This window comes from Tympanuchus pallidicinctus, unplaced genomic scaffold (genome assembly GCF_026119805.1).
Source record: "Tympanuchus pallidicinctus isolate F22 unplaced genomic scaffold, pur_lepc_1.0 scaffold22, whole genome shotgun sequence".
NCBI classification, from domain to species: Eukaryota; Metazoa; Chordata; class Aves; order Galliformes; family Phasianidae; genus Tympanuchus; species Tympanuchus pallidicinctus.
The window spans coordinates 4778889-4790332 of NW_026294739.1; the positions used below are offsets into that span (position 1 = coordinate 4778889).

Consider the following 11444-nt stretch of genomic DNA (forward strand, 5'->3'; position numbering starts at 1 on the left):
AGTTGAAAAGAACCACAATGATCATCTAGTTTCAACCCCTCTGCTACGTGCAGGGCTGCCAACCAGCAGACCAGGCTGCCCAGAGCCACATCCAGACTGGTTTGAATGCCTCCAGGGATGGGGCATCCCATTTACATCCCTCTCCCTCCCACCCAGGGCTGGGTACCTCTGCCCTGGCCCTCACCACATGTGCACTTTGGCCAGAAGCTGACCCTCCTTTGGCACATTGCTCTTTTGCATTTTAAGGATATTTTCAGATGAGTTTACTAATGCTCTTATTTAAACAGTGCCCATTACACTTGTCAGCCCACACCCTCTGGGTAATACCACTCTGCACTTACTTAGCACTTTACACCTTCAAAAGACTTTACAGAAACTAATTAATTAGCTCTCGCAGCAAAGTGCTGCTACAATGAACGACATGGGATTAGTGCTATTCTGTGTGCTTCAGCTGGATTTGGGCTGCTGTGGGGCTGGGTGAGCAGCAGAGCTGCTGCAGTCCCATTTGAAACACGTCTGAGTTGAGCCACGCCAGCAAATACACAGAGACTTTCCCCAGGCCTCTTCAAAGCTCTTCTGCACCACTCCTCCTCACTCCCCTGATGACAACACAGACTCCAGATGAGGAAGGCACTCAGGATTTCTGCCTCTCTCTGCCTGGCACTGTTTTTTGGTGGGGCTGAGCCCCTTCTCCAGCTCAGCATCACTCACCTGGACACCTCTGAAAGTAAATGCGTTTACACAGCTGACTTACTCAGCCCTATGCCTGAACGTGTATCTGCTGAAAATCTTAAATTTGCAGGTGTGCAAGTACACAGCTATCTGCACATTTGTGTACACAGTGGGGAAAGTTGAGACAGGAAGAAACAGAACTTTACCTTAACAGCTACAACTAGGCTATATTTATAAAACTAAAAACAGATCGAAACCCACAAGAAATCTTACAGGTTTTTGCTTTAATTGCGTGTGTGTGTACACAAAGATTACCTTAAAGAGCAGGATGTGATTTTATGTGCAATCTAGGCTGGATTTAGCTGGTAAGGACCAGAGTCCCTGAGGCACATGCCATCCCATTCTACAGTCTTTCTGCTGACCCACCCGGGCTGTGTGGGACTGAACCCACGAGCACAAAAACCTGACCAAGTGTTTCCTCACTTCCTCGGGTGCTGCAATCCCAGCCCTGCGGGGCCAGAAGTGAGCAGCACAAAGGAAGTGCTGTTTATGAGCCCACTGCCTTGCAGGCTGTCCTTTTGCACCCTGCAGAAGAAGCTGGTGTGCAGAAGGCTGAAGAAAACATAGTGGCACGAAGGCTGCAAGCTGTTCTTCCTGCAGAGGATGAATGCTGGCCATCCCCGTTGCCTCATTCACGCTGACAAGGTATTTTGTGTCAGGGGGTCAGGATGTGGTGTCAGCACACGTATACACATGTACTATAAAAAGAAAGCTGCTATTGGCATGTGGCCAAACTGGGATGAGAGCTGAAGTTACTCATAGGCACATAGGACAGTTTTGTCTCACAAAAGCCTCTCATTCTCAGCTTCTGCAGCCTCAGGAGCCAAGTAGCAAAAAAGACACGGGCTGTGTGGGATGTGCAGAGGCTGCTACGGGTGCCCAGCTCTGGTTTTCTGACGCCTGGGAGCCAGGCGCACATGCTGAAGTTGCTGTGAAAACGGAACTTGCTGGACAAACCAAGCACTTGCTGCATTATATATGAGGTCTGTCATCAGATGGCATCTGGTAACATTACACATACAGAAAGTGTGAGAAAGCCCAGAGCTGCCCTCTTGAAGAAAATGAAACCCCGGGATGCCCAATGAGGAAAGTTCAAGAACTCTATGAACACTCTTTCAAAGCCCCCTGCACTCTCCCCACCATGCGTGGCTCTTCATCCCCAAACACCACCCCAGCACAGCAGGTTAGACCTTATCACTGTGTCACCACCCACACAGCTTATCAGATTTTCTTCTTCCTATAACTCACTCTTGGCCTAAGAGTCCATGTTGCAACCAGCAGCTCTACAGCTGAAGAAAGCAGATAAGACTTCCTGCAGGGCCAGGAGCTCTGCTAACCTGCCAGACAGGAGACGTATTGAGCAATGGCAAGAACGTCAGCTCATCCTTAACACAAAGGCTGGAGGGGTGTGTGTGAAAGAAAAGCTGAAAACTATTCAGCTGGTACCAGCCTTGTAATTATTTCCTATACCAGGAGTCCATTCTTGAGGATGATTCAGTCATGTGATCATAGAATCACAGAATCATTAAGGCAAAAGACACTACAATCATCAAGTCCAACCCCAGCCCACCCCACCATGCCCACTGCCCACGTCCCTCAGTGCCACATCTCCACAGCTCTGCACACCTCCAGGCATGGTGACTGCCCCACTGCCCTGTGCAGCTGTGCAGGGCCTCCCTGCTCTTTCTGAGAAGAAATGTTTCCTAATATCCAAACTGATCCAACCTGGTACAACTCGAGGCTGTTCCCCCTCATCCCATCGCTGTTAACCTGGGAGCAGCAGCCGACCCCCACCTCACCACCGCCTCCTCTCAGTGAGTTGCAGAGCAGGGAGGTTTCCCCTGAGCTGCTTCTTCTCCAGACCGACCCATCCCAGTTCCCTCAGCTGCTCCCCATCACACTTTGTGCCCCAGATTCTTCACAGCTTCATTCTTTGGATACTGAGCGTGCCGAGCTGGGGCAGGTGGGGATTGGAGCACTTGGTACAACAGCCAGATTGAGAGATACCAACAGCACTTCCAGAGACATCCCCTACTGCTTCTGGAGCGGGAATTCTCTTATGATGAAGACCCTCCATACTGCACTACCCTATGCCTTGTGAGTCCCTCTCTATCCATAAATGCCTTTGCAGCAGGTGAACCTCTGGCCCTGCTCCTGTCCCTGTCTACCCAATGAAGAATTCCATGGGATGTTGTCCTGACAGACCACCACTCAACCACAAAGACAACAGTGAGAACATCAACTGTCAGTCCTCACCAGCGATGTGAACAAGGCTGAGGAGAAGGGACTGTCTAGTGTTAGCGTTAGATCTTGCTAATACTGGTGAGTCCTATCTGTTTCCTTTCTGTCCAGAAGGAAAACGACACCAAGAGGGACCAAACACTTGAGAACTCAACTTTTCAGTGTCTTTTCTTGCTTCCCTCTCCCTAGGACCATTGCTGCATAAGTCAGCAGCCCCATAACCTGCCATTACAAAGGGTCCCTGCAGCAGCCTTTCCCCAGCAAAGCCACATCTCCTCTCACTGCAAGATCTCCGGGGGCATCATGAATGAAGGCCAGGCTGGAAGTGCAGCCCTGTTCCCCCTGGCACAGTCTGGCAGTGAGTAATCTCTGAACAGCACTGGTTAACATGCTGCTGTGCTGGGAGCAGTCCTACCTGCCCAGACTGTTCCCTCCTGACCTGGTGCATGCAGTCACCTCTCCGGCACTTACAGCTCTTTGCCACATTCCTCTCGTGCTGGGATCATTTGGGGAGCAAACCACCCTTGGGCGACAGAGAAAGTCAGAGCAGTGTGATTTATAGCTGTTCCAAAGGCAGCAGATATGAGCCTTTTAATGAAGAGGTTTAACCTTTCTTTTAAACCTCAACTTGGAACCAGAGCTGAACTTCTGAAACCCACCAGACTAAAACCATTTAGTCATAATGACTGAAATCACTGTGAAAACAGCCTCTCCTCTGTGAATGTTTGCTTATGGCAACGGAGATCCGGGGCCATCCCTGCCTTGGGGAGGGCGCAGTGTGTTCTGAGTCCTCACGTCAGGGCTGAGTTTTTCTCAGTGCCCTATGTGCTGGTTGTTCCCTGGCCTCACCCTTCCAGCAGCTCCAGATGCTTTGTTTCTCCCTTCACAAATGCTGCATTTCTGCCTGCACCAAAAGCAAGACCTCTCCCTTAAAAGCAGAAAGGGCAAAATCAAACACAGCAGCTGGCAGCAGAGGGCCAGGACACCCCTCCCACCCAGCTGTTTGCCCAGCAGCCCAGTCACTGGCACCCTTTGTGAGCAGGGACCCACACTCACAGTGTGCAGCATCCTTCTCCAACCCTGCTGACACCGCTCATTTTCCCAAGCCACAATGCATGGGGGGCTTCTTTGAATTTCTGCTGTGAGAAGCTGGGGCAGACTGAATGTCTGCCCCTACTGATAGCTGCTCTCCTAAACCTGCTCAGAGCAGCAAGCACGCTGTTACTTCTGCCTAAGCCCTGCAGCTGAGCAGCTGTGCTAACAGGCTGTATTCAGGCACCTGTAATGGTTCTGCTTAACTCCTCCCTGCTCTGCCCCCGGCTCCCAGACTATCTGGGCACTTGGCAGGAAGGTTGCAGCTCCTAAGGAAGTAGCCTGGATTTGATCTTTCCTACCCAAAAGTAAATCCAGCAGGGTGGATGCCTGGGAACTGTCTGGAGCCAACTGCTCAGAGCGACCACGCTGTCTGCAGGGAAAGGGCAGGGAAATGGTGCCTTGGACTGGGAAGGCAGTGGTGGCAGCGTTCAGGCTGGTCAAACTGGGGCCGCTGGAGAGAACTTCCTCTTCCTATCCATGGCAGCGGGGCAAGGACCGAGGGACACAATGTGTTTAAGTTATGCCATTCTCTCTAATTTCTAGCAAATATACAGCAGAAATATAGACCCCAAAAGACAGAATGGGAAACTAGAAAGCATCCCTGTGGCTCCCTCTGGTCTCCTAGGGATTGAAATTGCTTGAGACATCCAGAAAAACATGTCCCTTCATCCTGGAGCCATCACAGCATTGCTGAAGAACTTGATGCATGTTGCAGCTGAGAGCACCCAGGCAGTAAACGAAGACCTGTGCTTTCAAATGAGGATCCTGCAGGCCTGGCATACAGATGGCTGAGACAGGGTTGACATCAGCTCCCCAAAGAAGAAGCCTTTGCCTACAGTACAGTGTCAGTGCTGGGGGAGGATGCTGGGGTGCAGAGAGGGGCAGCCTGCAGTCCTGGGAGCGCAGTGCTGCCTCCTCCTGGGGCTTTCCTGCCACAGGGCCTACACCCAGCAGCTCAGCATCCCCACTGGACATCCCTACATCTCACATCTGTCTGTCTTCAGCCGGAGCTGAACTGGGTCTACAAAATGCCCTTCTGTCCAGCAATTGCCTCTTAGAGTGAGGCCTCAGCATGCAGATCACAAAGAGCATCAGCGGTCATGTATGGGACGTGGATGTCACCAAAGTGGAAGAGACCTCAGTGGCACCATTCCCTGCTTCCCAAGGACACATATTCCAGCTTGAGGTGAAGTTGGCTTTGCAATGAGAGGCACTAAAGGCCCCTTCCTGTGGCCGTTGGCTGCCCCTGCCCCAGGAGCGCTGCCCCTCTGGCAGGGCTGGGGCCACTGACCATTTCTCTGCTGGTTATTAGATTGTTCACGGCTCTCAGGTTTGTTTGAATAAGCTCTTTTGTCCTAATAGAGCTTTCCCACGTCTCTTCATTCGCTCAGCAGTCGCGTGTCCCGAGTCAAAGAGGAGCTGTGGCCACGGATTCCTAAAGGAACTTTTTTCAGAGCAAGACATCTGCGTTGGAGGGAATCTGCAAACATCTGCCACGCTTTCCCCATTTCCAAGGGCCTTTCTTTCCGTCTTAAAAACTGCAGGAACAGATGTTAAAAGTTGTTTTCTTTCTACAGGGTGTGAAATGCAGACAAATAGCAAAAAAGAAAACTCTGAGCGGCACTGACCCTTTTCCTTCTGCTTTTTGTGGAAAGACCAGGAAAAAGGGAGGCTTTGTTTGCTCTGGAGAATCCCCTTTCAGCGAAACCTGGCAGTGCGAAATGCAAAAGGGAAGCGGGAATTTGCGAAAAGCTCTCTCTTTAATGCTCCGTGCTCATTTGCATGTGCCTGTTCGGGCCATACAATCCCCAGCACAGATGTCAGGCTTCCCCTGAAAGGCAGCACGGCCCTCCCGCCCGCGCACCCCCTCGCTTGGAGCATAAAGGGTTCTGCCCTGAATGAGAGGTGTAAAATAACTGTTTACAGCAAAAGCTGCTCTTCTTTTTCACGGAAATGCTGTCTTACAAATGAACCTTGAAATGAACTCATTGCCAGCAGAAACCAGTGAGGCTCCGTGAGCAGGGGGCTTCCTAGAGCCCTGAACCTGCTGCCCAAGGGAGGAACGGGCATGGGCTGGGGCTGGGGTTGGGTACCTCTTCTGGTGTGTTTCAGAGCCTTTGGACAATACTGCATTCTCAGACACCTCTGCAATGCCCAGCTGAGCCAGGAACAGAGATGGCCTTGGGCAACCATGGGATGGTCGCTGTAGGACAGTGCCTCTTCTGTGTGAGGTGTTGCTGGTGGGGGTGTGCTTTAGGAGCAGGGAAGGTGACTTCTCTTCTCCACCAGCAAAGCAAAACCTGGCTAGAAGTCATGCAGCCACTTCTCCCGATTGATTGAAAAAAACTTGCAAAACACAAAAGTTAAAGTCTTAAATGTTGGGGTTTGGCAGATGTGAAGAGCTTTCACACCAGACAGTGGAACATCCTTCCATTTTTTGTGCAGGTGACAGACCTGATACAAGGTGCCCATTCCCACTCCAGTGCTGCATCACAAAGAACAAGATACTAACTGTCCTCTCTGAGAGTAACAAACACCCATCTCAGGCTCTCCCTCATGCACCCCTACCAAGCAGGATGCTTATAAAACCGGGCAACTGCATTTGGCTGACAAACAACCCCTGCCTGCACGATAACATGTCTGGGGACACATTTTCTTTATAAGCCCAGACAGTGCTGAGTGCAGACATGCTGGAAATGTTTGCATTTACACACAAACAAGCACACACACCCACACAGCGTTTAAGTGCAGGACGCAATGTCCTCGCTCCATTCCTGGGGTACATCACCACCTACGGCTGAAGGGGTGGAGTAAGGGCTCTGCAGCTGCAGGGTTGTGCTGGGTGATGGGAAATTCCAAGAGCAGATCCTGAGGGCTTTTGGAGCTTCTAAACCAACACAACTTCTTCCTGTCCATTTACATAAGGCGGCGCATTTGACACCAACTTGAAGGGCTTCACCTGGGTGACTCTGTAGGACACTGCCGGATCCTGTGGTTAGCAAAGCGGTGGTTAGCATCCTGTGGTTAGCAAAGCAAAAGCACAGCCATGAAAAATGCCTTCATGCTCCCCCTCAAAACCAGACAGAAGTAAGGAAACATAAAAGCATGTTCCCATTCTGTGCCAAGCCTTCTGCAAAGGCCCCTGTGCTTCTGCACTAGCATTTCAGAAGGCTGAAACAAGCAGAAACACACCCTTCACCCAAAAACAGCAAATGCAGCATGAAAAGGGGGAAAACAAACAAGTAAAAATCCCACAGAATCAACAGGACTGCGTTCACCTCAAGGTTGGTTTGCTTCTGCAGCTGTCTGCAAGTTTAATACTACACAGCAACAACAAACTAGACGAGCTCTGTATTCCCTGCACATAGCTGTGTGCAACAGAGAATTCACATCCTCGGGAGGTCCGTGAAGTGCTCTCCCTGGAGGGTTTCTGTGATGGGAGCGAGGGTTCTATAGCTGCCTGCTGTCAACACTTTTTAATCGATCACTATTATCCTGCAATAACAATTCCTGCAGGAACTGGTCAAATCTCTATTGCCTGGGTTGCCAGTACTCTATTATCAAATTAAGAGGCTGCTTCAAGGACTGAAGATGCTCGAGGCTCAGGCTGGCAGGTAAAAAGCAGCGCTGGCTCAGGGGGACACAAGGGAGAAGAGACGCAGAGACACATTTTCCCAGGTGTAACTCAACTAGGTCCCACCATTGTTTCCCTCCCTGGGAATCTGTGCAAATTGAGCAGCAGCCATGCAAGCTGCTCCGAGCACGCCCGTTTTGCTTCTCTTCTTCCTTAACAAAAGATCCCTACAAAGCAAGGCTTTGGAGGCCGGACATCTGTCGCCGTTTGGGGGGGCCGCCGCGGTCATTGAAAAGAAGCGGTGCCCTGTCAGCTTTGATTGATGGTCACAAACCTCTGGGCTCGACCCCTCGTGTGGGAAAAGAAGTCCCGCCAAGGCGAGTTCCCTTTCACATGCTAATTTTGGGTTATAAATACAGCGGAGGAGCGCAGGAGAGGCAAAGCGCCCGCCGGGACTGGCAGCACCCGCTGCCCGAGTGCCACCCGCCCCGTCCTGGCAGCGCCGGGCGGACAGCTGGATTACAATGACGGCCGCAGCCATGGCCGGCGGTGCACACAAGCTGCCCAGCACCAAGGAGGAGAGGAAGGTAGGAGCCCAGCGGGAGCCCCGCGCAGGGATGGGTGCTGCAGATTGCTTGTGGGAAAGAGTGTTGTTTTGTTTTTTTTTCCTCTTACTATAAAGACGTTTTCTCTGAATTTAACCTGTGTAAATTTATTTTCTGCTTCCTTTCTCTGCCCTTTGGTTTCTGTTGGGTAAATTCAGGTTAATAGGGGTGGAAGTAAGAGAATTCAGAGCTAGCGTGACCCAAAGGACAGGCCCTTACCAGAACTGGAGGCTCTCCATCAGTATAGACCTTACTGAGCATCACGCCATCCTGCACTGGTTGCACACTGGGATGTGGCTCTCCCAGCTCATGCCGACCCCAAGCTGCCCCCGTGAAACCCATGCAGTCCAGTTTCTTCCGTTCTCCACAAAAAATAAATTATTGCAATTCATCCTCCTCCTGTTTAGGAGGAAGTTTTTCACCCAGAGGGTGGTGAGGCACTGGAACAGGTTGCTCAAGGAGGCTGTGGATGCCCCATCCTTGGAGGCATTCAAGGCCAGGCTGGATATGTCTCTGAGCAGCCTGGTCTGCTGGTTGGCAGTCCTACACATAGCAGGAGGGTTGAAACTAGATGATCACTGTGGTCCTTTTCAACCCAGGCCATTCTGCGATTCTCTGATTCTTTGATTCTCACCTGCAGTTAAGGAAACCCCTAATTGAACGGAAGCGCAGGGAAAGGATTAACAACTGCTTGGACCAGCTGAAGGAGACCGTGGTTGGTGCATTCCACTTGGATGTAAGTGTTCATTTTGATGCAGATTGTGTCCCTCTGCTGATGGAGACTGTTTGGCTTTTGGGGGGATGGGAGAGGGTCTCTGTATTTTGTGAAAATCCACAATTACCTCATGGCTTCCCAGCTCATGAACTCTTTCTTTATTAGCAGTCTAAACTGGAAAAAGCAGACATCCTGGAAATGACTGTGAAACACCTCCAGAACATCCAGAACAGCAAGCTGATTGGTAAGTGCCCCTTCTCTGCAGCCCCTGAGGCACAGGACTGCACATTCAACCCCCAAGCAGCTCGGCCAAAGCCTCTTGCAAACGCCGCGCTGCTGCTCTGGGCTGGCTTTCACCACTAGATGGAGAGATGGAGCCGAACACATTTTAAACCACGGAAGATTTTCCTTCCAGCGCCTGTTTCTCCTTTTGTTCCGCTGTGGCTCTGCCTGCCCACGGGCAGCAGGATGCTGGGGGCTGCCCGCTCCCTGCACTCTTCCCCGAGCCCTGCAAACCACGCACGTTCCTGTAAAGCATTAAACTAAGCTCAAATCCGTGCAGGAATCAATCTGCCTTCTCCAGAAGTCAGTATCTGGCTCTTAAATAATAGGTGTTTCTGCATCTCCCGGTGTCTTTGAGGGGCCTCTGTGAGCATAGTGGCAGACTGGCAGGGGAATGCCTGCTAATACCCTGTGATATTGCTGCCCCAGTGGGAAACTCCACCAAGAAACCTGAGTGCTGTTACTTGCTCCAGCCCTGAGCCTAGCACTGCTCTTCCTCACGCACTGCTTCTGTCCCCCCAGAGCAGCAAGGCACTGGCCTGTCACAGCCCCACAGTGGTATTGGTAGGAAGCAATAGGAAGCAATAGGCCCTGCATGGGCCAAAGCACACGGGGACCTGCGGAATGTGTTGAAGTGGGATGGCAGGCTTTGCACCCTTACCAACTCCAGTTGTCTCCTGTTCAACGCAGCTGACTCCAAAGTGGGCCTTGAAGCTCAGCAGAGGTACAGCACGGGATACATTCAGTGCATGCACGAGGTCCACAACCTTCTCCTCACCTGCGAGTGGATGGACAAGACGCTGGGGGCACGCCTGCTAAACCACCTGCTGAAATCCCTACCCAGGTCTGGAGAAGACACCTCCAAAGCAGCATTAAGTTCTTCGAGCCCATCTCAGCAGCCTCTCCTGACTGCAAAAACCCCTCTGAGTCCTAAAGGGAATACTCCCAGCGCAAATCCATCTCAGGAGCACTTCTACCCAGTGGAACACAAACAGGCTTTGAAAAATTCATTCCAACCACCCTCGCTGTCGGGTTTTGGCCAGGTCGATGCTGTGCCTCCCAGACAGGTCCTGCAGCCCAATTTTTCCCATAATAACCCTAGTATGGGGTCATTAGATATGTGGAGACCATGGTAAAATGTGTTTTCAAATGTTTATCCTAACCTTAGACACTCTTATGTATGTATCTTATAGATATGTTTCTTTACAACACTTGTGGAGCAGGTCTGCTCCCGTAGGTGTACTAAAGACCAGGGTACTTCAAGCCGAAGTAAACCTATGTGTAGCCTGCATTATAGAAGGCTGCTATTATTTTGTATTTATTTAATACATCTAAATTATTGTATAGAATCCTCTCGTGCTCTTTAGTGTATATTAATTATATAATGTTCTTGTCTTACATTCCTAAAATAATTAATGTTCTATCAATGAATATCAGATGATGACAACAACCCTCTCTTGCACCAAGCTCACCTCTGGGATCTCATGCAGCAGCTGACACCACAGAACAAAGCAGCAAACAGCTAATCTCCTTATTTTTGTTATTGTTACAACTATTCCTGTGCAACCATGGGAGATTTCAGTTCTGATTCCTGTAGGAATGCTGCAGTGCTGAAAACACAAAGGGAGAGACTTAGTTTAGACGTTATAAACTATTTAGAAATATTCTCTGTATTGCTCAGTGTCCACACATTGTTCCTGAACATACTGACACAACTGTTCAACAAGTGAGCTATGCGTATGTCACCTGTAGTTGCATTTAGAGATTGGCTTTGTTTATTTTCTAAATAAACTCTTGGAAGATAGCGACTGTGTTTCTCCCATCCTCCTTCTGCCTGCTCTGAACACAGTTGATGCTTTGAATAAAAGCAGTGTACACACACACACACACACAGAATCACCTGGATCACGGTAACGTCTGTGAGTGACAAAAGAAGTCGGGAGCTGGGCTTGTCAACCTGCAGCAGTACTTTGGGTTTGACTTACAAGAGCATTGCAGATGGACTCTGACAGGCATAAGGCCAAACTCCCTGCAAACTGTACCCATCAGAGTGGGACAAACCCGCTCAGCTCGTGACATTTGGTCTCAGTTTTTCAACTCAAAGGCAGTTGAAAGCTCTTCACAGTTACAAGAAAACAAACACTGCTTATACAAATTAACGGCCACCCAGTTCAGAGGGGTTAATTATGCAGCGCCATCT

The 11444-nt window shown here is 50.3% G+C and overlaps 1 protein-coding gene across 1 annotated transcript; it reads left to right on the plus strand.

Moving 5' to 3' along the window:
- Nucleotides 1-7978: 7978 nt before the first annotated feature.
- Nucleotides 7979-10718, plus strand: LOC128082394 (transcription cofactor HES-6-like). Its single transcript, XM_052686476.1, has 4 exons — nucleotides 7979-8229; nucleotides 8888-8983; nucleotides 9128-9206; nucleotides 9935-10718. Exons 1-4 carry the CDS (start codon nucleotides 8167-8169, stop codon nucleotides 10378-10380), a joined length of 684 nt encoding a protein of 227 aa, XP_052542436.1. The 5' UTR covers nucleotides 7979-8166; the 3' UTR covers nucleotides 10381-10718.
- Nucleotides 10719-11444: the final 726 nt, after the last annotated feature.

What these genes read in the sequence shown, in the direction of transcription:
- LOC128082394 (XM_052686476.1), top strand. Translation starts at nt 8,167, where the DNA reads ATGACGGCCGCAGCCATGGCCGGCGGTGCACACAAGCTGCCCAGCACC. An exon ending in GCACCAAGGAGGAGAGGAAG is followed by an intron (nt 8,230 to 8,887) that starts GTAGGAGCCCAG and finishes TCTCACCTGCAG; the next exon opens with TTAAGGAAACCCCTAATTGA. An exon ending in CCAGAACAGCAAGCTGATTG is followed by an intron (nt 9,207 to 9,934) that starts GTAAGTGCCCCT and finishes TGTTCAACGCAG; the next exon opens with CTGACTCCAAAGTGGGCCTT.